Genomic DNA, 24,885 nt, shown 5'->3' with positions numbered 1-24,885 from the left:
CTGTGGCGTCTTGAGTGTTGCTGTGATGCTGCAAGCTACGCCACCGGTATTTCAAAGACAGCAGTGTCACCCGTGGTGGACAGGTTTCAGCAGAACATCCAGACCAAGATATAGGAGGAAGAAGGACCTGGCAGTCTATATCTGAAAAAATTGGCCAGTGAAAACCTTGCTGCCAGAAGATGAGCCCCACAAGTTGGAAGGCACTCAAAATACAACTAGGGAAGAGCTGACTCCTCAAAATAGAGCCGACCTTAATGACGTGGATGGAGTCAAGCGTTCAGGGCCTTCGTTTGCAGATGTGGCATGACTCAAAATGAGAAGAAACAGCTGCAAGCATCCATTAATACCTGGAAAACGGAATGTGTAAAGTATGAATCTAGGAAACTTGAAAGCCATCAAAAATGAAATGGAACACTTGAAGATCGACATATCCTAGGCATTACTGAGCTGAAATGGACTGGTGTTGGCCATTTTAAATCAGACAATCATAAGGTCTACTATGCCAGGAATGACAAATTGAAGAGGAATGGTGTTGCATTCACTGTCAAAAAAAATGTTTCAATATCTATCCTGAAGTACAGCACTGTCAGTAATAGGATAATATCCACATGTTTACAAGGAAGACCAGTTAATATGACCATTATTCGAATTTAGGCACGAATCACTATGGCCAAAGATGAGGAAATTGAAGATTTTTACCAACTTATACAGCCTGAAATTGGTCAAACATGCAATCAACATTCATTCATAATTACTGGTGATTGGAATATGAAAGTTGTAGGCAAAGAAGAAAATTTGAAGTTGGAAATCATAGCCTTGGTGATTGAAATGATGCTGGAGATTGCATGATAGAATTTTCCAAGACCAATGACTTATTCATTGCAAATACCTTTTTTCAACAACATAAACAGCAACTATACACCTGCACCTCACCAATGGAAAACACAGGAATCAAATCCACTACAGCTGTGGAAAGTGACAATGGAAAAGCTCAACATCATCAGTCAAAACAAGGCCAGGGGCCAACTGTGGGATAGACCATCAATTGCTCATATGCAAGTTCAAGCTGAAACCAAAGAAAATTAAAACAAGTCCACAAGAACCAAAATATAACCTTGAATATATCCGACCTGAATTAGAAGGCCATCTCAAAAACAGGTTTGACGCGTTGAACAGTAATGGCTCAAGACCAGACAAGTTGTGGGATGAAAATAGCAAAAGATCATTAAAAAGACAGAAAAGACTAACATGGATGTCAGAAGAGACTCTGAAATTTGCTCTTGAACGTAGAGTACCTCAAACAAGTGGAAGAAATAATGAAGTGAAAAAGGAGATTTCAAAGGGTGGCTTGAGAAGACAAAGTAAAATATTATAATGAAATATGCAAAGACCTGGAGTTAGAAAACCAAAAGGAAAGAACATGCTCAGTATTTCTCTAACTGAAAGAACTGAAGAAAAAATTCAATCCTCAAGTTGCAATTCTGAAGGATTTGATGTGCAAAATATTGAACGATGCAAGAAGCATCAAAAGAAGATGGAAGGAATACACAGTTACTGTACCAAAAAGAATTGGTCAACGTTCAACAATTTCAGGAGGTAGCATATGATGAAGAACTGATGGTACTGAAGGAAGACGTTCAAGCTACAACTGAAGGCACTGGTGAAAAACAAGACCCAAGAAATTGACGGAATACCAATTGAGATGTTTCAACAAACAGATGCAGCACCAGAGGTACTGATTTGTTTATGCCAAGAAATTTCAAAGACAGCCGCCTGGCCAACCAACTGGAAGAGATCCATATTTGTGGCCACTCCAAGAAAGGTGACCCAACAGAATGCAGAAATTATTGAACAATATTATTAGTATCACACACAAGAAAAATTTTGCTAAAGATCATCCAAAGGTTGTTGCAGCAGTACATCAAAAGGCAACTGCCAGAAATACAAGCTGGATTCAGAAGAGGATGTGGAACAAGAGAAATCACTGTTGATGTCAGATGGATCTTGGCTGAAAGCAGAGAATACCAGAAAGATGTTTACCTGTGTTTTATTGACTACAGAAAGGCATTCGACTGTGTGGATCATAACAAATTATGGATAACATTTTGAAGAATGGGAGTTCCAGAACACCTAACTGTGCTCATGAGGAATCTGTACATAGGCCAAGAGGTAGTCATTCAAACAGGACAAGGGGATACTGCACGGCTTAAAGTCAGGAAAGGTGTGCATCTGGGTTGTATCCTTTCACCATACTAATTCAATCCGTATCCTGAGCAAATAATCCAAAAAGCTGGACTATATAAAGAAGAACATGGCATCAGAATTGGTGGAAAACCCATTAACAACCTGCAATGTGCAGATGACACAACCTTCCTTGCTGAAAGCAAAGAGGACTTGAAGCACTTACTGATGAAGATCAAAGACCACGTCCTTCAGTATGGATTACACCTCAATATAAAGAATACAAAAATCCTCACAACTGGACCAATGAGCAACATCATGATAAACGGAGAAAATATTGAAGTCGTTAAGGATTTCATTCTACTTGGATGCGCAGTCAACATCCACAGAAACTGCTGTCAAGACATAAAAGGACACACTGCATGGGGCAAATCTGCCGCAAAAGACTTCTTTAAAGTGTTAAAAAAATAAAGACGTCACCTTGAAAACTAAAGTATGCGTGATCCAAGCCATGATATTTTCAATTGCCTCACATGCATGGGAAAGCTGGACGATGAATAAGGAAGATCGAAGACAAACTGACGCCTCTGAATTATGGTGTTGGTAAAGAATACTAAATACACCAGAAAAACAAACAAGTCTGTCTTGAAATAAGTATAGCCAGGGTGCTCCTTGTAAATGAGGACGGCGAGACTTCGTCTCAGGTACTTTGGACATGTTACCAGGAGATAACAGTCCCTGGAGAAGGACATGATGCTTGGTAAGGTAGAGGGTCAGCAAAAAAGAAGAACCTCAGTGAGACACGTAGACACAGTGGCCACAACAATGGGCTCAAACATAGCTACAATTATGCGGATGGCAGAGGACCAGGTAGCATTTCCTTCTGTCGTACACAGGGTCACCATGAGTCGGCAACTGACTCGAGGGCACCTAACAACAACAGTATAGGGCTATATAGGCAAATTTACAGAACTATAATTTTTAAGCTCCTGATTAGCTTATTACTTGCTGACTTAAGCCAACTGTCCACTATGAGTATAAATTAAACTTTTTACGGCTTTGAAGTACTGTTTGTAATTATAAAAGATAGTGCAGCCTAATGTTGTTCATTAACAGCAGTCTGGTTAAATACAGGTATCCACAGAATGGAACACTATGCCACTGTTAAAAAAAAAAAAAGCCATGAAAAAAATAAAACACAGAAATACAGTGTACTGATTTGGAATGATTTCCAAAGTACTTTACTAACTGGAAAAGGCAAGGTGCAGAATACTGCATAATAGTATTTACTACCATAATTACTTGCTATTACCACAGTAAGCTGGTATTAGTGGTGCTTTCAGAGCAAAAAATTAGAGAGGTAGGGGATGGGGAGGGATGAAGTCTTACTTGTCATGCCCTTTTTCCTTTTGAACCTTTTAAATTTTGTACATATGAATATATCTTTATAGTATATTAACATACTAAAAGTAAACTTTTTAACCCTGGCGACTTGCTCCTTCCTGTAAAGATTGTTGTTAGGTGCCGTCAAGCTGTATTTCGGCTCATGCTGTTGTGTGCCATTGAGTCAATTTTGACTCATAGTGACTCTACAGGACAGTGCAGAATTGCCCCGTTGGGTTTCCTTTCTTTTTTTTAATTGGATCAATATTTTTGTCACTTCTTTTTTAATCCCTTTTTTTAAACTGTACTTTAGATGAAGATTTACAGAGCAAATCAGTTTTTCACTAAACAATTACTATACATACTGTTATGTGACATTGGTTGGCAACCCCATGACATGTCAACCCTTTCCCCTTCTTGACCTTAGGTTCCCCACTACTGGCTTTCCTGTCCCCCTTTTTTTTTTTTTTTTCTGCCTTCTAGTCCTTACCCTCGGGCTGGTGTGCCCACTTAGTTTTGTTTTGTTTTATAGATCTGTCTAATCCTTAGCAAAAGGGTGAATCTCAGGAGTGACTCAGTACTGAGCTATAAGGGTGTCTGGGGGCAACACTCTCAGCGCTTCTCCAGTCTCTGTCAGACCAGCAAGTCTGGTCTTTTTTTTTTTTTAGTTAGAATTTTGTTCTACATTTTTCTCCAGCTCTGTCTAGGACTGTCTATTGTGATCCTTGTCAGAGCAGTTGGTGGTGGTAGCCAGGTACCATCTAGCTGTGCTGGACTCAGTCTGGTGGATTATAGGCCATAATCCTTACAGAAGCAGATGGCCAGGGCTTTTCTCCCATGGAACTGCTGTTGGGTTCGAACCCGACCTTTTGGTTAGCAGCTGAGCACTTACTGATTACGCCACCAGGACTCCTTAAACCCCACTGCCGTGGAGTCAGTTTTTACTCATAGCAACCATATAGGACAGAGTAGAACAGTCCCATTGGGCTTCTAAAGCTGTAATCTTTACAGAGCAGCTGGTGGGTCTGAACTGCTGACCTTTTGGTTAGTTGCTGAGTGTTTTAACCACTGTACCACCAGGGTTCCTTCCTTGGCAACCTAGAAAACCCTATGGGGCAGTTCTACTTCTGTCACATGTGGTCACTGTGAGTTGAAATTGAATCAACAGCATCTAATAACAAAATGGTATACATATATACATACGGAACGTATACTGAATTTACATTTGAAATGCAGAAAATATCTTTGGAAGGATAAACAGTAAGCTAGTATTAGTAGTACTTTCAGAGAGAAAAACGAGATAGGTAGGGGATGGGGAAGGAAACAGCCTTACTTGTCATGCCCTTTTTCCTTTTGAACCTTTGAATTTTGTACATATGAATACATCTTTAAAGTATATTAATATATTAAAAGTAAACTTTTTAACCCATTAAATATGACTATGAAAAAAAACAATGTTAAGCTATAAATGGTAAGAATCAATACAGGAGAGCTAGCAATGTTCAGCTATGTATTAACCAACCCAGTGTCTGAGTCACTATAACGTTCCCCAGCTTGCCATTAATTGCTGCACGTGCTCACTCAAAATATACGTGAAGGCTCTCAGATGGCTGCATTTTAAAATGAAAAAAGACCGTAAATTTTGCTAATTATTTTTCAACTAGAAACTGAAGCCAAGGCTATTATCATAGTTAACAATATAAACTCCCAGAACACTCTCAGGAACAACTGGTTAAGAAAAGCTTAACGACTGGGTAAGAAAAAAGTTCAGTAAGACTGTTGACACTTCAGCCAGGACACTAAGGGAGTAGGTGTACTCCTCTGGTTCAAGTGCAGGCTTGTAAAAAGCTAAATTTATCCACATCAGTGTCTTTTATAAGGTGTTTATGCTTATAGCTGCGGTGTCAGGAGACACATGCCACACTTCTCTGGCAATTCTCTTGTTTCCACTACAACAGAGCAACTTCCAAAACAATGCTTCTGCTCAGCTCTTATGTGACATGCATGGTCATCTCTTTCATGACATTAAAGACAATACTTCTAACACTCAAAAGAAAAGCAAAATTCCAAAAGAAACTCACAATCAGTACTTTCTAATTATTCAACATTACTAATGGCACAGGAGTCCCTGGGTGGGGCAAATGGTTAAACGCTTGACTACTAACTGAAAGGCTGACGGTTTGAATCCATCCAGAGGCGCCTCGGGAGACAGGGCTGGCGATCTGTTTCCAAAAAGTCACAGCTTTTAAAACCCTATGAAGCAGTTCTACTCTGTACACATGGGGTCACCATGAGTCGGAACTGACTCCACAGCAATTAACAACTACTAACGGCACATGATGCCTAGAACATGTGAGATGTGAAATAAATGCTTGATAAATAAATGAAGAAAACTGCATAAATGAAAATTCCTCTTACTTATGTCTTAAAGAAATATGTGAATTCATCATCCCTTGGTTTGACTTTTGCAAAGTAGGTAAAAATTAGATATTATCACTCCCATTTTAGGGCTGTGGAAAAAAACTAAGGACAATACGAGACTAGGAACGTAGAAATTTATCAAAAAGCTTTTGAATTCCCAGTCAGGATCACCTGAATACATTGCCTAATTACAGGAAATAATTTCAATTGAGGTTGCTCTAAGCCTAAAGTTACTAAAAAAAAAAAAAGTCTTTTACTGATTTTTAGTTTTACACCCCAGGTGAACCTTTTACAAACTCAATATACAGTAAAACCTGCGAAAGCCAGAACCCGTGTAAGGCAGAAACCTGTCAGAGAAGGAAAACTCAAATATTTTCCACTAATAGAGAGCAACAGAAAAGTGCTAAGACTGTACCCTGTCAAAGGTGGAACATTGGGAGACCCAGAAAAACAAGGCAGTTCCACTGAGTTCTGGCCTCACGGGTTTCACCGTAATGGTACCTAACCTACAGGCTGTATATATTACTATAGTTTACTACTAGACAAGTAAATCTCTTGGAGGTCCAGTCATCCCAGTTACTGAGGCTTACTGCGCTTCTTTGGCTTCCACACGTACTTTTCTCCACCAAAGTTATACACTTAATTGAGACTGTTGCAAACTATTACTAGTTATATCACATAATTGACCTTTTGTAAGCCAGGGTTAGTCGGTCTAAGGTTATTTTTTTGTACCAGAAAAGCTGGCAGCAGTAGTCTTTAAATACATTCTTAGATTAAATGCTGATCAACAATCTTAGTTTTCAAGGAGATACATTTTCCCATTATATATTCAATTACTGTTTCTATCAATCAAATTTTCTTTTATTATATACTTCCAACAAAGTTTTTGTAGCAATTCCTATCATAATTGCCAGTAAAGATCTTGTAGACTCAAAAGCAATATGCTTTGTTTCATCCACAAAGAATGTAAGAGTGTTAGATACATAATCTTGGCTACCTACTTTCATATGTAAATTTGCTGTTAGTTGTTGAAGTTTGTATTACTTGACTTAATATTTTTTATCTTACCAAGTTTTTAGAGTCAGTTTGGAATCCTTTTTACTGATCAATCTGAAGGTACTGTGGTGCGAGTGGCAGACAGCTCCTTAGTTTCGCACTCATCATTATCATCTGTAAATATTTACTGAGTACCTACTGTGTACTCATTTGTACATACGAGCTACCGAGTAACAAGAATGTATGACAGTTGCTCCAATTCAAAATGCGCATTTATAACCTATGAAGAAAAACTTTACAGAACCTTTTTGGACAGCAATTTAGCAACATTTACCAAAATTCAAATTCAGCAACCCCGAATATACAAAATTTGCAAAACACTGGACCAATTACACAAAGATACGTAACTAGGATGCTCATGTTTCATTGTTTTCAATAGGAAAAAAAAAATTTCATTGTCTGTCGGTAGGTGAATAATTAGTAAGATATAGCTATGAAAAAAATCATTTTGTGGTCCTTAAATAGAACAGAGTAGATCAAGATGTGCTAACTTGAATAGAAATCCACTACACTTTAGTTTTAAAAATAGATTCAGAAGAGACCCTTCAACAAATGATGCTAGGACAACCAGATATCCACATGCAAAAGGATGAGTCTAGGCCATACTTTACATCCAAAGATTAACTCAAAATGGATCACAGACCTAAATAAAAAGCTAAAACTATAAAATGCTTAGAAGCAAGCACAGGAGTAAATCTTCATAACCTTGAGTTAAGTAATGATTTCTTAGATACAACACCAAAAGCAAAAGGGACTTTAAAAAATTGACAAATTGGACTTCACCAAAATTTAAAATATTTGCACTTTAAACGATACCATCAAGAAAGTAAAAAGAGAATCCACGGACTGAAAGAAAATGTTTGCAAATCACATATCTGATAAGGAACTTGTATCCAGAAAATATAAAGAACTCTTACAACTCAATAATAAAAACACAACCCAATTAAAAAATGGGGAAAGTTTGTAAGTAGCATTTCTCCAAAGAACACATATAAAAGACCAACATGAAAAATGCTCAACATCAGTTACCAATAACCTGAACCTGTTGCCATGGAGTCAATTCTGACTCATACTCTACAGAACACAGTAGAACTGCCCCATAGTGTTTCCAAGACTGTAACCTTTAAGGAAGCAGACTGCCATGTCACGGAGTGGCTCATGGGTTCTAACCTAACGACCTAACCACTGCGCCACGAGGGCTCCTCATGTCCAAACTAAGAAGCTGTATTTCCCACTTAGAGAAGCATGCATTTGTGGTTTGAGTAGAGCTTCCAATACAACTTAACCTCGGGGAGCCTCAAGTTTCCTCATCTACAAAATGAGGACAATGACACTTAATTCATAAGGTTATTGTAAGTACTAAATGAGATTTAGCCCTTAGTAACCAAAAACCAAACCCATTGCCATCAAGTCGATTTCGACTCATAGTGACCCTATAGGACAAGGTAAAACTGCCCTATAGGGTTTTCGTGGAGCGACTGGTGGATTCGAACTGCCGACCTTTTGCTTAGCAGCCTGAGCTCTTAACCATTGTGCCACCAGGGCCCCTAGCCCATAGTAAGCATTCATTAAATGGCAACTACTGCTATTATCATATAAAATTTTTACTCTACATTAATTTTTTAATACTACAAAGAAATATATTACCTTAATCTTTTCTTCGTTTATAAGACTTTAATGTTTTCACCATGGTATTATCAGCTTTTAAAAACTTCTGTACTGTGTTTCTCATGCTGGGAACCTAGATAATTCTAGAATTCCTCCTGTAGAAAACAAATCTTTAAAGATTCAAATCTCAATCGATACTGAAACATTCTGTTAAAATAAGTTGTCATGTCACTAGTTGCAGCATAGTTCCTTTTATTGAATATTTACTACTGTGCACCAGAAACTACATTAAATGCTTTATACATTATCTAATTCTCACAATAAACCTACATGGTAGATAATCTGCCCAAAGTCACACAGCTGATCAGGGAAAGAGCTAAAATTCAATCACAGGTCTGATACCCCTCTTCTTCAGCATGCTAAACTGTACCACTGACCACACGTATTAAAATGACCAGCGGAGGGTCTGGAATTGCATTATTATGGTATGTCTAAGAAATTAGTCAAAAATCTTTTCAGTCAAGTTGCCAGCTAATCTGCTATTTTCAGGCAGCAGAACTTACAAGCCAGTGAATGGACTATGAAGAAGCCCTTGGAAGGAGCTGACAGTATTTATAGTGAAAACAAAAGTCATCAGATTTTACTGTGTTCAAACGGACAACAAATTTCAGGGAACTGGGGCAACTGCTATTAACAAAATATTTTTCTCTAAGTAAACTAACAAATAGATTCACCTTGTCCAAATCCTAAATGTCAATATCGCAAGGCCATGTTTTTGCACATACTGATGCACCCAGAACACATCTGGCTATCACAAAACACTGTTTCTGGGAAAAGGCACATAAAGATCAAACTAGAGCTGTCAGAAAGGACTCCTGTGAAATTTAGCCTTCCTCATCTGATGGGAAATGCTAGTACTCTAGGCTTAAACTGTCTTATACTTGAAAGACTGCCACAATCTGGAACTGACTTGACTGAAGCTAAGGAATGAAAGTCCATTTCCTAAGAGGCCCATTTGGTAAGACACAACCAGAGAGCAGGAAAATTGCTTGGGGAGAAGGAGGCAATGAGAAGGAAAGTTGGCAAGTGACTTGAATGTTCAAACGGTCCCAAAGAATGCAGCAAGGCAAATTATTTTAAAGTGAATCCCTTTTCATTTTGCATATTCCACATAGCAAAAGCAAAAAGCACTCTTTTGATGACTGCTCTGGCAGAGATCATAATAGAGGGTCCCAGACAGAGTGGGTGAAAAATGTGTAACAAAATTCAAATATACACACACACACACACACACACACACACACACAGAAAGACCAGGATTGCTGGTCTGAGAGAGACTAGAGAAACCCCAAGAGTATGGTCCCCTGAACACCCTCTTAACTCAGTACTGAAGTCACTCCCGAGGTTCACCCTTCAGCCAAAGTTTAGACAGGTTTCTAGGGCCAACAATAACACACATGATGGATGTGCTTCATAGTTCAATCATGTATATGAGATTACTGGGCACCACACCAGCCCAAGAGCAAGGACGAGAAGGTAGGAAGGGCAGGAAAACTGGATGAATGGAAACAGGGAACCTGTGGTGGAGAAGGGGAGTGCTGACACACTGCAGAGTTGGTGACCAGAGTCACAAAACAATTTGTGTATTACCTGTTTAATGAGAAACTAATTTGCTCTGTAAACTTTCACCTAAATCACAATTAAAAAAAATTTTTTTGGAAAAAAAAAAAAACTCTTTTGAGTGAGCCAAACAGAAGGCTATTTAAAATGTATGAGTTGATGCACTGATTCAGGGTAGGGCTGTAATTGCTGTCAGTAAGTTCTACGTCTATAAAAAGTTGAACTGGCGAAAGTTGTGTGGTAGGTATATTTATAATAACAACAACAAAAAAGAGTAGCTGCTGAGGCTGCTTATGTACAACCAAAAACCTCAAGATTTGGTTCCTTGGTTTGGAGGTTTAGGGTCATGGTTTTATGGCACATCCCAGTTAATTGGCCTAATAACCTGTTTAATGCTTCTGTAATATCTCCTACTTCATTGCATAGTCCCTGGGGTCTTAAAAGCTTGCAAATGGCCATCCTAGGCACAACAATTGGTCACTATTTTTTTTTTAATTAATTTTTATTAAGCTTCAAGTGAACATTTACCATTCCAATCAGTCTGTCACATGTAGGTTTACATACATCTTACTCCCTTCTCCCACTTGCTCTCCCCCTATTGAGTCAGCCCTTTCAGTCTCTCGTTTCGTGCCAATTTTGCCATCTTCCCTCTCTCTCTATCTTCCCATCCCCCCTCCAGTCAAGAGTTGCCAACACACTCTCCAGTGTCCACCTAATTTAATTGGCTGGTCACTATTTTTACCTGGAACAACAAAGGAAGGAAAGTCAGGAATAGGAGGAGGAAATGGAATGTGTGGCTAATTGCCTTCATGAACAACTGCCTCCTTTGCCATGAGACCAGAAGAACTGGAGCCATGGGGGCTGAATGAACCCCTGAAACTATTGCCCTGAGATAATCTTTAAAACTTAAACCAAAAATATCCCCTGAAGTCTTATTAAAACCAAACAATAGTTTAGTTTACCTAGTAAAAATTATCTGCCTTGACCATTACACTCTTTTAAGATCATATGGGATCAAATTGACAATAGCAACTTGGGAAGATTAGATAGGAATCCTAGGGGGCAGTGAGTTTATGTCAATGAAGGAGGAACAACTCACAAAAGGAGGTGAGAATGACTGCACAACTCAAAGAATGTCATCAATGTCAATTCACTGCACTTGTAAAAACAGTTGATTGGTATATACTTTGCTGTGTATATTCTTGACAACAATGAAATTTTTTTTTTAATGTATGATTTGAACACATGGAACCCCCAAGACTATGGCCCTTAGACACCCTTCAAATCTGGAACTGAACCTGCTCCCAGAGATCACCTTTCAGCCAAACAACACACAAGCCTATAAAGAGAACAATAACACCAGTGAAAGGCATGCTCCCCAGAAAAATTAACCATAGGAGACCAAAAGGACACCATTTTGTTGGTTGGTGGTCTGTGCCCAAAAACAAAGTTAAGAAGGCAGGAATGGGTAGGAAAGATGGGCAAATGGAAACGGGGTATCCACGGAGAAGTGGGTACAGTGCTGTCACATTGAGGGGATTGCAACTATTGTCATGGAACAAAACGTGTATAAATTGTTGAATGGGAAACTAATCTGTTTTGTAAACTTTCACCCAAACCACCATAAAATGTTCAAAAAAAAAAAAATCTATGATTTGATCCAGAAGTTAAATTCCTTATGTGTTTAAAAAATGGGTATTACTCAGAACCTAAGTTCACTCTACTTTTTGCCTGATTCTCCCTTTCTCAGAGGTCACATTTTCTCACTTCAGGAGTATTATCTCTTTTCCTTTCCTTTCTTTTGTAAAGATGACAGTACATTCTTTCACCTAACAAATATTTCCCTTCCTTTCCACTGGATGACATTAGTATTTCATTTGTACTTTGCTAAAATACCTAATTCCTTTAACTGCTCGCCTTAAAAAAAGCAGAAAGTGATCAGTATCATTTGCTATCATTTATATGCACAAACTGATCCAGGATATCTGGAATAGACACTCTGGTAACATGTGAGAAAAAGGAGATTAGACATCAAGAGTCTGGATTTTACTTCTAGCTACATCATTTACTCAGCATGTGACTTTAGGACTATCACAATCTTTCTGAGCCTTAATTTCCCCATCTCTAACATGAAGATAATGACACCTGCTCTGCTTTCTTCACTGAGTTACGGAGTTCAAAAGAAATCAAATACGTGAATGCACTATGAAGGCTGCAAAGCATACACATGTGTAAGCCATTATTATTGACCACTTTGACAGATTTTCCCTTTTTAAAAATAAAGCTTAAGAACTTTACGAAGTCAAAATGCTCCTCCCCACTTTTCCTCTAGCTAACCTGACACAGTAAATCACAAAACAAAATTGTACTATGTTTCAATAGGGAAACAAGTCAATCCTCTATTAAAGTTGTTTCATTCTAAAATCTAAAAACAAAGGCAAACTACAGATTTAATTGAAGTTTCTTCCTCCAAAGTTAAATGGCAGTGCTTTATTTTTCCTGAAGTTTGTCTGAAAAATAATCCTTGTTTTCTTGTTACATTAAGAAAAATAATCCTTATTTTCTATACATTAATGACCACAGAAAAAAATGAAAACTTGCAGCAACTATAGCTCATCTAAAAGTACAAGAGCATCTTGTCCATGAAGAAAGTAGTCATCAGAGTTTAGATTACCACATTCTGTCCTAAACATCAAAATCATCTAATTTTAAAAGTAGGAAAAGAATATTAAGATACTATTTAATACACAGAATACCTTTGGAAGAAATCCTGAGAAATCTGCCAGTGAATGAGCATGGTGGCATGCAGACAGTAAGAAGACATACTTTTCACTGAACATCATTTTGTACCTTTTGAAATTTCAGCCAAATACAGTTTAAATATACAGTTTGTTATCTTATTAATTCACTATAAATCACTTAGGGAATTCAAAAAATCCCTCCTTTTCCAGATGAGAAAACTGAAGCCAAAGAAGTCAAATGACCTGCCCAGAATCACAAAGCTAGATAACGAAAAGGCTGGGATTAGAACTCAGGAGCCTGAGGAAAGCTTCCAGTGTTTTCCCCCTCATTATAAAGCTACATGGTAAAACAGAAAGTTCCATCTTATAAATAATAAAAACATTACTATAATCCCTTTCAGAAGTGTGGTCTTTCAGAGGTCCTGGTGACTCATACGATACAATGCTAATCATCAATATTTTCACAGAAGTTCTAAGACAAAAGGACAGACACGACATCGTCATTATCAAGGCTCATATCGAATAACAAGTGAGTTAATGAAGACAGCACATGCATCACTATGCCTTCTCTCAGACTTAAATAAATTCAAACTTTAACTCGGCCAGGAAAATTTTGCAGTTTTCGTTCTTACTACCAGTAAAGATGTCTGACGAGGCAGAATACATTCAGTAGTACAGACAGCTTATTTCCAGGGAACTGACTCAGAGGATATAAAGCAAAAGCAGTTTGAAAGAAGCCTTGACAATTCCACTGAAGGGCGGCCCTCGAGCAGGAGGACGAAGGGAATTACCAAAGCCCCTTCTAATCCTAAGCCCTCAAATACCGAAAAGCAGAGTAGTGTCAACTCCCCTGAGTAATTCAAGCATTCTTTTCCTCTCAATAAGAAAAAAACATTAATTTTTTCTTTCAAAGGGCACAAAGGCAGGGGAAAGAGTTTCCATAGAAAAGAAGCCAGAAACTGAAACTAGAAAGGCTCAAAAAATATGAATCGGCCTGTTTGTGCAGCTTAGAACAGAAGAACCTTGGAAGAAAGGAAATCTGTTACAGGGATTTTTCTAGCCCTGTAGGTAGCCTTCATATTCGGAGAAATACATGCATGTTAGATGCTACTTGGCCTTTACGGTAATTTTTTATATTTGCCAAATATACTGTAGTCATGTATGGGTAAGTCTGCTAACAATGAGATGATCTGATGAAAAATTCAGAAGAAGAGAACTCAAGACAGGACAACTACTACTGCTGATCATTCTAAAGAGAAATCGTGGCCTACGGATAAACCACAGACCATGACTTTCTGAGACAATACTGGCTCGGAAGGTCACAAGGGAAATCTCTCTCACCACACCTTCAATTCTCTGTCTGGAGCAAAAGGGCAGATAGAGCTCAAGTTCCAGCACTAACCAACCCCTCTCATAGCCAGGGAATTTATAATATGAAACACCAAGCCTTAACAAAGGTCCTGAGATGGCTGGTCAAATTTCACCTTCAATTTTCACTAAATATTTCAGATACCAAAAAAAAATTTTTTGAAGTTTACTTGTTGGTAACTTTCTCACTTAATTGAAAATAAATGTGCTTCATGGTAAAAAAAAAAAAAAAAAAGTCACAAAATTCAGAGGAAAAAAAAATCACAGATGTTATCCCCACACTAAAAGGTATTAATACCAAAAACTCTTATTTTATCAAAAACATTAAACAAAAAACCTAAAGCCAAAAAAAACAAAAGACATTCCACTCCCTCAGCAACGAATGAGTTAAGCAGTGATAGAAGCTGCACTAACAGGAGAAACATTTGGTGACTCACACATTTCCCTTTGATGTCAATTATAAAAATTAAAGAGTTGGTTTCTTTGGGAAGAAAAACGGGTGGGGGGAAGACTTTAAAATTACCCCTTCAGGCTTCAGGTCCAATAAGTTAAAAACCATTTTGCCTCCTGGTCTCAATTTCAAAGTCAATTCCATTAAAAAAAAAAAAAAAATGAGTCATATTAAACATCTGGTATTCGCATAATTTACTGCCTTAAATTCATTCAATTAAGATTTATCAAGTGTCAAAACCGAACAAGTACCATCTGAATTCAACCCTTCGGCACTCGCATATTTATACTTGTAAATGTAGATTATTTTTTCTCACCACTTGAAGAGAAAAAAAAAGTGCAGTGAACAAATTTCAGAGTGTAGATAAGCAGAACTTGATGAAAAAGGAAAATGGGTGTTGACTCACCCAACATCTCCTGCGTGACAATTTCTAAAAATGGTTTAGGATTGTTTAAAAATTTACTAGTCTAAATCTACTAGTCAAATTTTCATTTGCCATGGTAGTGGAATAAAAACTGGGGAATGTATTTAGCTTGTATGATTTCAATTCTCAGACAATGCCAAAGTTTTCAGTCAATGATCTCACCCGGCTCCTCATTAACTTTTCATTAACTTGGCTAACAGGGATTTATTTGACAGGCTGAGATTTCGGACCGTTTTACTTTCCAGGCTCTCCCTCTGGTGGAGGCAGAAAGAGGCATGGAAAGAAAGCACCGACGGCTATAGTGCCTTCGCTAATAAGACAGACAAACTCGAATAAGAGATAAACTACTAGAAAGCAGACAGAAGAATAGTTCTGCATTTTCCTCTCAGTTCCAGAATTCGGCACCGCCTACCAAAAGCGACTGGCATCAGCGCAAATTACAAAATACCACCCACAACCTTCTGCTTCGACATCCTCGGAAAAGACTGCATCCAACCTCGGCTATGCCACCATTAGGCAGTCCGTGAGGAGCAGAGCTGATGCACCTGAAGTAAGGTAAAACTGAGGCCCGAGAGGGCAAAGACAGCTAGCTGGTAACGAAAAGTCCAAGGTGCCCAAGCAGGGTGCTGAACCAAAGTCTCGCCCACAGTGAAGGCTGCAGAGCCGCTGCTCTCTACCCTCAGCTTTAAACGTGGGGGGGCGGGTAGCTCCAGCTGGCAGTGGGGTGAGAGGGCTCGCCTCCGGAGGCCAAATCGGGCCCTCCCTCCCTGACCCGAGCCCACCTCCCTCTCCCTCGGAGCTCCCAGACAGGACCACCACGTTCTCACTTCGTCCCCCCATCCCTCTCAAGTAAGCAGACCAGTCACCATTTCCCGTCTGACCTATCCCCGCCGGGCCCGAGACGGTAGCGCGACGCCTCCATCCCCCGCAGCTCAGTAAGTGCAACCACGTCCAGACCCCTAGACGCCGCTGCTAGGGTGGCAAGTCTGGCCCGCAGCCGGGCCCCGCCCCCTGGCAACCATACCCCGCACTATCACCACTGCCCATTGGACTCTGAGTCCACGCTCCCATCTCATTGGCTATTTCCGCCGCCCGGCGATGCGGGAGGGTATCTAAGGGACGGGAAGAACCCGGGAGTTAAAGGCGCCTGCGCTGAAGTAGGGATGACGCACGGGGGCTTGGTCCCTCGGAGCGCGGCACCGGGAAGGGGCTGAGGGCGGAAGGATGTGTTCGTGTCAGCTGCATAGGTTCCCAGCGGTCGGGATGCTAGTCCATCTGAGGAGCCGCCCATCCCCCACTAACCGCCACTCACTTAGCTACTTCCTAGCATCCCCGCCATTTGTACCCTGAGACCACCCATAGCGCTCCCAGAGGTCTGTAACGTAGACTTACAGACCTCGGCTGGCTCCTCGCAGTCCGGCCCCTTTCTAATTCCAGAGGCCTTCCGGGAAACCACACACGTACTCCCTCCAGCAGTCATCCCCATTTAAATGCATCCTTCATATAGTTTCCCCGGTCTTGCACAAAACCTCCTTCAGCCTCCCCCACTCCAGCTCAAGCTTTTAGATCATTCCTAGACCTGCTCTACAGGACTCAGAGAACCTTTTCCATCTACTCCCTCTACAGCCTATGAATCAGCTTCAAACATCCATACTCCATTAAAAAAAAAAAAAAAGTCAAACCTGTCGCCGTTGAGTCGATTCCGACTCATAGAAACCCTACAGGACAGAGTAGAACTGCCCCGTAGTTTCCAAGGAGCACCTGGTAGATTCTAACTGCCGACCTTTCGGTTAGCAGCTGTAGCACTTAACCACTACTCCCAGAGTTTCCATCTTCAAACATCCATACTCCATAAAATGGGATCTAAATCTGTACCCGTTTCCAATAAATCTTGTCCCCAACCATCAGTTCCTTTCTCACCACCAACTTATATATTCTACAGACCCTACAGAATATCCTGACAAAAGTTACTATACATTGACTTTAGTTTATTGCATTCCAAGGCCAAAGTTGTTTCCACGTTAGTTTTCAAAACAGAAGCTGATTTTTTAAGAGGCACAGAACTTGACATAAGCTAGAACTGCAGAGCACTGAAGTCACTGGGTCAGCCTCCATTCACTGTCTCATCCTCTAGACAGTTCATTCTCTGTGCTTCAAATTCCCATCTAAAGTAAGCGAAATAATCCCTGCTTGGTCAACCTCAGGCTGGACCGGACACATTTATTAAACAGGTTCTTAATAAATAAGATTGAATGACAGTCCTGCATTATTTACAACAGGAAGTAATATTCCCCCAAAACCTTCCACATTTATTTAGATACATTTTAAACTGTTACTACAGGAAATCATTTCCCCATCTTATTTAATATTTACAGATTTACCTGGGAACAAAAAGCCAAAACATAAGCAAACCTAGTTTATCTCTACCCCTTTTCTATCCTGACCACACGGTATTCACTAAAACAGGGCTTGCTGTCCTGTCCTCATCTTGCCCTGCCAACAGATGAGCCAAGGCTGTGGAAGCAGCAACTCAACCATAAAGAGGTCACAATAAATTTGCTTTGATTTTTTTCTATCTATTAGGTCATAGAGGAAGCTGTACTGAGCCTGACAGAGTTGGTACTCAGAAATGTAGAATGTAATTTGTTTGAAAAAGATGACTAAAAGATTAATGAATGAGTAGCAGTTAAAGGAAACCAGAAAGACCTTTTATGGACAGGGCAGTATTGCTACACTATTGACAGTAAAATGCAGCGTTCTCTAAAAAAACTTCCTATTAACTATTTACATACATTTTGTTAGTACAAGAAATTTAATTTTCAAGAGTTAATATAAAAAAAAAAAAAGATCAACTGTTTATGACACCCCCCAAAAAAACTCAGTGCTGTGGAGTCGATTCCGACTCATAGTGACCGTATAGGACACCAGATATTTTAAAAAGCAAATCAGGGAACTGAATTCCCTTATGACTCCAGGGCTCTAGTTATAATATATTTTTCCTGTTTGTTTTATTTCCATCTTATTCTATTGATATACTCTCTTGTGAGCCAGAAAAGTGACTTTAGCAACTCCATGAAAACCAGCAGTCAATTTCCTGAATTTAATAAAGAGAGAGGCTGATGTCAGTTTTTCACAAGGAACTGGCTTCTGCTCAACCTCCCTCTCTCCCTGAGGCAAGCCAACAGGTTCTGCCGTCTCCTCCAGGTGACCTTTATCCCATACTTCTCCTGAGGAGTGTCTTTAACCAGAACAGGCCCAGGATCTGGGCTCTTAGGAGTACTCGTACGAAGGGAGCAGCTTGGAAGGCTGTTTTCCTTCTGATCTGGGAGAATGGGTTTTTCCTTCACGGGAGATGACCCTGGAGTCTGGATATCAGGTGGAAGGAACACGTAAGCTGGGCTTTCAAGTGTATGTACTGACGGTTCCCCACAGCTTTGGGGACTAAGCACTGGAACTAAGGGCCTTCTGGAAATCTTTACTGATTGCTCAGGAGACTCCCTGATTAAGGGGATCCCCAATGTCGCTGAGCTGGAAGAAGACTGTGGACTCTCAAAGGTTAGATGTGGAAACTTGGAAGTGGTAGATTTTCGACTTGAATGTCTCGCCTGGGCTTGGTGACCACGTTTCTGGTAAACTTGGAAACAGCTTTCTGCTGTTGTATCAAACTGAGGCAATACCTAAGGATTAAAAAAAAAAAAAAAAAAGGTAAGGAAAGCCAACTACCAAGTCTAAACAGAGGTAACTATATTCAGGAAACTACATCAAATGACCAGAATCCTAAATGGGGGGCCAACTACAGTAAGGGACACAGAAACAAAAATAGCTATCTAATGAGATAATAATAGAGCTTTTGGCAATTTATATCAATCTCTTTGGCTTTCAGTTTCCTCATGTGTAATCAAGGAGACAATGTCTCTTCCACTTCATCACACCATACAATTACAACGTATTTAACCATCTGTCTTTAATCTTCATGAAGGCAGGGACTAACAGTCTTGTTCACCATTGGTCCCCAGCACCTAGCAGAGTGCTTGGTACAGAGAAGGCCCTCAGTAAGTACTGCAGCTGAACGCAAGATTATGGAAATGAAATCACGTACGTTCAGCAATGAGCACAGGGCCTGGCACATCATAAGTACTCATAAGTGTACATTCCTACTCTCAGCCACAGGATTCTAATGTTTGTTTCTTCCACGATCCTGAAGCAAGTATTATGGTTCTTCCAGCAATCCCAAACAAGTTATATCCAGTAGGCACTTTTAAGCAGAGTTTGTGCTTTATATGGCCCTTTTTCTATACTACTTCCCCGTCATTGAGTCGGAATCAACTCAACGGCAGTGGGTTTTTCCCTGTCATACAGTAGCTATACCCTCTTCCAAGGGCTCTGAAGCTATGAAAATATGACATAATACAATTTCTATAGATTTTTCTTTTCAAGGTCCAATCTGTTAAATGGTAAATAGAGTACCTAGCCAAATATTCCACTTCTCACAAGAAGCTCAGGGAACAATCTCATTTTTCACTTGTCTGGCCATTTATCTGGCTTTCTCACCCAGCTACTGGGTAGTGAAACTTTTATACTGAACTCTTTCAGAGGAATGTGAAAGGAACATCTTCAGTTCCAACCAACTTATGTCTCAATTTGAAACGAGAAAAGGAGATGTACCAGAGAAGATGTCTGACGATGGACAAAGAGAGTGTATGGCCTCTTTGTCCCTATCTACCATAAATCTTATTTTTTGGAAGCCCTTGTTCAAGACCAGAAGAGGCGGCATTGTGAGAAGCCTAAGAGAGTAAAAGTCAAAGTAAGGATACCAGGGGCCTACCCAGGATGTGATGGTGTTGTGGTCAATGGGCTTGCTGGGCACCTGTCTAGTGTGACTGATGGGAAGCTGTGGAGATCCACAGTGGTGTTTGGGGCCCTCCAGTGGTTGTTGGTGGAATAGCAGTGGGGCTTTCCGAGAATGCTGGCTGCGTTTTTTTCTGGGCGGCATCAATAGGTGAATGAAGAGCAGTAAGTAACCACATGATGCTGGCTGCAATCAGGTACTGGGACACACTCCAATTCCAGCCAATGCCTGCAGAGAAGAAACAAAAGCCGGGAGGAAAATAACTCAGATGATGCCCCAGCTCTGCCAGCTAATTTTACTATAAACTACTACCCGCACCTGAAGATTGTGGGGAGCATAGCTTCCTACACCTACCCCACCAAGCAAAAACACAGTAGTTCCTATTCAACAACATTCATCCCGTGAACATTTACTAAGCATGTGTTAAACACCATGCTGGGTAGTGAGAATTAAAAGATGAATAACCATTGGTTTGACAGTGCGGACCACTCATAAGGATACAAGGGTCTGATCGTTGCTATCTTCAAGAAGCTGAGTCTAGTGGGGGAGACCAAAAATTACAGTACAAAATGAGAAGAATGTTTCCACTCTCTTCAGGGGAGGCCTCCAGGAGAGGGAGATACCTGGCCTAGGCATGGAAAGAAGAAGCAAAGAAGGGCACTCCTGCTGAGGAACAGCGTATACAAGGGCACACGGACAGGAGGTATTGTGAATTAAGGGAATCACAAAATCAATATAGGTGGACACAGGGTATAAGGAGATGAATGGCAAGAATTGAAGCTAGACATGGAGTCAGAGATCAGAAAAATAAATTGTGCTATATGAGCTTGGACTTTAGCCTGAGAAGTCATTGAAAATTTTCAAGCAGAACGGTATGATTACATGTGGCTTTTTTTTTTCTAATTTAACTTTTTACCCCAAATAGTTTTAAACATACACAAAAGTAAACTGAATAATATAATGAGCCCCCACGTACCATCAGCCAGCTCCAAAATCCATCAACGCATGACCAGTCCTGACCCATCCACACTCCTATCCATTTTCTCCACCCCTTCATTATTTTGAGGCAAATACAATATTCCCAGTCATCCTATCGTTCCCATAAATGTAATTAAAATATATATATAAATTCCTTAATATCATCAAATAGCCAGTTTTCAAATTTTCAATTGTCTTAAAAATGCCATATTTGTGTTTTTTGTTTGTTTTTGTCTTTTAGACAGATCATCCTGGCTACAATATGAAAGGAGAGTATCTTAGTCACCTAGTACTGCCATAACAGAAATACCACAAGGGGATGGCTTTAACAAAGAGAAATTTATTTCCTCACAGTATAGTAGGCTAACAGTCCAAATTCAAGGTATCAGCTCCAGGGAAAGGCTTTCTCTTTCTTTCTCTGTGGGCTCTGGAAGAAGGTCCTTGTCTTCAATCTTCCCATGGTCGAGGAGCTTCTCCGGTGCAGGGATCCCAGATCCAATGGATGTGCTCTGCTCCTGGTGCTGCTTTCTTGGTGGTATGAGGTCCCCAACTCTCTGCTTGCTTCCCTTTCCTTTCATCTCTTGAGAGATAAACGGTGGTGCAGGCCACACCCCAGGGAAACTCCCTTTACCTTGGATCAGGAAGGTGACCTGAGTAAGGGTGGTGTTACAAATCTCACCCTAATCCTCTCAACATAAAATTATAATCACAAAATGGAGGACAACCACATAATACTGGGAATCATGGCCTAACCAAGTTGACAGAGAGGAAGAGTACTCTGGAGATAAGGGGATCAGTTAGGAGGTTACTGTGTCATCCAGGAGAGAAGTGATGAGGATATGAACCTGAGCTCTGTCAGTAGAGGTGGGAGGCTGGAGACAGATAAGGCCAACAGGACCAGAAAGTAATAAAAAGTCACACAACAGAGCAGATTGTTTCCACTATACATTCATGAGTCAGAAAATTAACATGATCTGATTTATATCACTAGGCAGTAGAGAATCAGGGGAAGAAGGAGAAAAAAAGGACAAAGTCCCCACCTACCCTCAAGGAACTAACATTTCAGGGAGAGCACAAATAATGAACACATCCATTTGTTCATTCATTCATTCAACAAACACTTACGAATGCCTACTATATGCCAGGCACTGTTCCAGGTACTGGAAATATATACCAGAGAACAGTATAAAATCCCTGCCCACATGGTGCTTTAAATCTGAGAGCAATCAGTTAACTCAACTCTTCATTCTGTTTGATTTTTTCAGTGGAAAGTGATAAGCAGTAGGAGAAAAATCAAACAGGATAAGGGGTTGAGCTGACTGAGTGCTATTTTAGATCAGGTTGTCAGGGAAGGCCTATCTGAAGAGGTAGCATTTGAACAAAGTCCTGAATGAAAAAAGAACAAGCAAGCAATGGAAAGATATGAATGAAGAATGCTGAACTCTGAGAGAATAGTAAATGCAAAGACCCTGAAGTGGGACTATTTCTGACCTGTTCAAGAAACAGTAAGGTCAGGGTCACTGAACTCAAGAGTAGTTAAAAGATGAGGTAGTAGAAAGGCAGGAACCAGTTCATGTGACACAGGGCTTTGTAGGCTAGGATTAGATTTTATTCTTAGTGTGATAGGAAGTCACTGAAAGGCCCTGGACAGGAAGTGACATAAGCTGATTCAGAGTGTCAAAAGATAACTCCAGGTACTTTGCGAGGAAAGCCTGGTTGGGAAGAGAGGGGTGGAGAAAGGAAGCAGGGAGTCCAGTTAGGCTACTGCAGGAGTCCAATGGAGACAGAGATAATGGTAGCAATGGCCAAGGTTAAAGGTTTGAAATTAATGACTTGCTGAAATTCACCATCAAATGGGCCTACTGCCTTGCCCAGCAATCCTACTATGATTCCCTGATCAACTCTCCACAAAGATTATCTTAAGTTTTTTCCACTTGCTAAGACTTCTGAACTCCTCTTCTCTCAACAGATGACCTTACGTCCTACTTCACAAAGAATACAGAAGCCACCAAAGGAAATACTCTCATTTTCTAGAAATCAACCACACAAACCTATGCATAGCTGCATCCATCCTCTTTCTCTCAGCTGTAGAGGTGCTGTCAGTCCCTTCTGCAGTCTAAGGCCTTTCCCTCCACCTATGCTTTGGCACCCTTCTCACTCATACACTTTTCTTGTGCAATCTCACTCGCTCATATTTTAATTTCTGCCTACTGTACACATTCAGTTTAGAATTCTCTAAGCTCAGGACCCATATACCCATTGTCTACTTGACAGCAACTAGGTGCCTCAAATGTACCTGAAACTCAACATGTTTAAAACTGAACTCATCATCACCTCCCACCTCCAGGGCCCTGTCTCAGCAAATAGTACATGCTTCATCCAGTTATGCAGCCAGAAACCTGCCACTTCCCTCTCCCCGCCTCCTTCATCCAACCCAGCACCAAGTCCTGTCAATTTTACCTCTTAAATTTGTCTTCAATAATCGTCTCTTTCTCCCCCTGTCTTCACCCCTTCCCCCCTTCTTCAAGCTCCAACCAGTTCTCCCATGGAGTATCACGACAGCCTAACTGGTCTATCCTAATCCACTTAAAAATGTGCAATTTAAAAAATGGAAGTTTGACCATGACTCACTGATGCTTAAAACTTGATTGGCTTTCTTGAGTTTTTGGATAAGGACACAACTCAGTATGGCTAGGCTCTGCTTTCTCTTGCTCCAGCTTCATCTCACACCACGCTTCACTCAGGTCTGTTAGCTCGAACTTCTTAAACAAACAAACAAACCCATTGCCACTGAGTCAATTCCAACTCGTAGCAATCCTACGAACTCCTTAGATTACAGATATTTTTCCGACTTCATACTCACCATGTGTCCTTCACACTCACAGCCTTTGCACACTTCATTCTCTCCCTCTACTTAGAGGGCTTCCCTCCCTTTTTTGCACAAAGGCATCAGATCTCACATCAAGCTTCAATTCATCAGAAAACCCTTTCTTGACCTACATAACTCAAGACCTCATTACAGATACTCAAAGTATCATTTACCTCTACCACTTCACAGCTATAATTCTACATTTGATGATGTTTGTGATGCCAGCCCCTTTCCCCAGTTAGTCTGGTAAGCCCATGAGACAGAAAACTGTCTACCATTGTATTCCCAGGGCCTATCACACTGCCTGGCACATAGTAGGTGCTCAGCAAACATTTGTTGAGTAAGTGAATAAAGCACTTTAGTCCATTATATCAAAAAGCTTGGCTGGCAGTGGAGACAAACAGGAGACAGGTCAGTAGTTGAAGATTTAGAGTTGAGGGAGAATTTATTTGTGTGTTTTAAGATGCAAGACACTTGGACAAGGTTATGTGCTACCCTTGAAGAACTCTCAGTCTAGTTGGGGGTACCAGAGGATCGGTAATCGGAGGTGAATGGACTACAATTTCCCCCCATTAGGATATCAGTTAAAACAGACCTTTAAAGAGGGTATGGAAATCCTGAGAGGGGTAGCGTGGAGGGTGGGAAAGCGGCAGAAGCAGGCCGAGAGGGGCCGTGTCCCAGTCACCACCATCTTCCCGCGTCCCCTCACAGTCTCTCCGCTCCCCCCACCCCAACCGCAGGGCCCCCCTCTCGCTCCTTCCCGCTCCCACCGCCCCCTCTGAGCCCACAGGAGCCTTCTCCCTTCGGGCCGGTCCCGGGCTTCTCTTACCCGCCCGGCAGGGTCAGGGCCGCGTCTCCTCTCAGGTCTCCACGGCTTCGAGCCCGGAACTCGGAGACAAGGGCCGGCGCCGATTGGCGACGCCCCGTCACGTGACC

The 24,885-nt window shown here is 40.7% G+C and overlaps 2 protein-coding genes across 6 annotated transcripts in view; both read right to left on the bottom strand.

Moving 5' to 3' along the window:
* The window catches only part of TULP3 (TUB like protein 3), a 71,321-nt gene extending 55,009 nt beyond the window's left edge, over positions 1-16,312 (bottom strand). The window contains exon 1 of one of the 4 annotated variants that reach the window (XM_049882183.1): positions 16,120-16,312. In XM_049882183.1, the coding sequence (XP_049738140.1) occupies positions 16,120-16,175 (56 nt within the window). In that variant the 5' untranslated portion in view covers positions 16,176-16,312. The remainder of the gene's footprint in view (positions 1-16,119) is intronic. The other 3 variants (XM_049882185.1, XM_049882186.1, XM_049882187.1) reach the window with 3 other exon arrangements.
* A 1,141-nt stretch (positions 16,313-17,453) lies between these two features.
* RHNO1 (RAD9-HUS1-RAD1 interacting nuclear orphan 1) lies at positions 17,454-24,873 on the bottom strand. 2 transcript variants are annotated; one of them, XM_049882211.1, is made up of 4 exons: positions 24,779-24,871; positions 21,433-21,711; positions 20,079-20,330; positions 17,454-18,930 (listed from the first exon to the last, which is right to left on the bottom strand). In XM_049882211.1, the coding sequence occupies exons 3-4, from the start codon at positions 20,244-20,246 to the stop codon at positions 18,376-18,378; spliced, it is 723 nt and encodes a 240-aa protein (XP_049738168.1). In that variant the 5' UTR covers positions 20,247-20,330; positions 21,433-21,711; positions 24,779-24,871; the 3' UTR covers positions 17,454-18,375. The 2 variants fall into 2 exon arrangements, with proteins under 2 accessions (XP_049738168.1, XP_049738167.1); XM_049882210.1 differs by lacking the exon at positions 21,433-21,711 and having other exon boundaries at positions 24,779-24,873.
* Positions 24,874-24,885: the final 12 nt, after the last annotated feature.

This window comes from Elephas maximus, chromosome 4 (genome assembly GCF_024166365.1).
Source record: "Elephas maximus indicus isolate mEleMax1 chromosome 4, mEleMax1 primary haplotype, whole genome shotgun sequence".
Classification (NCBI taxonomy): Eukaryota; Metazoa; Chordata; class Mammalia; order Proboscidea; family Elephantidae; genus Elephas; species Elephas maximus.
This window is presented reverse-complemented; position numbering and strand designations above follow the sequence as displayed.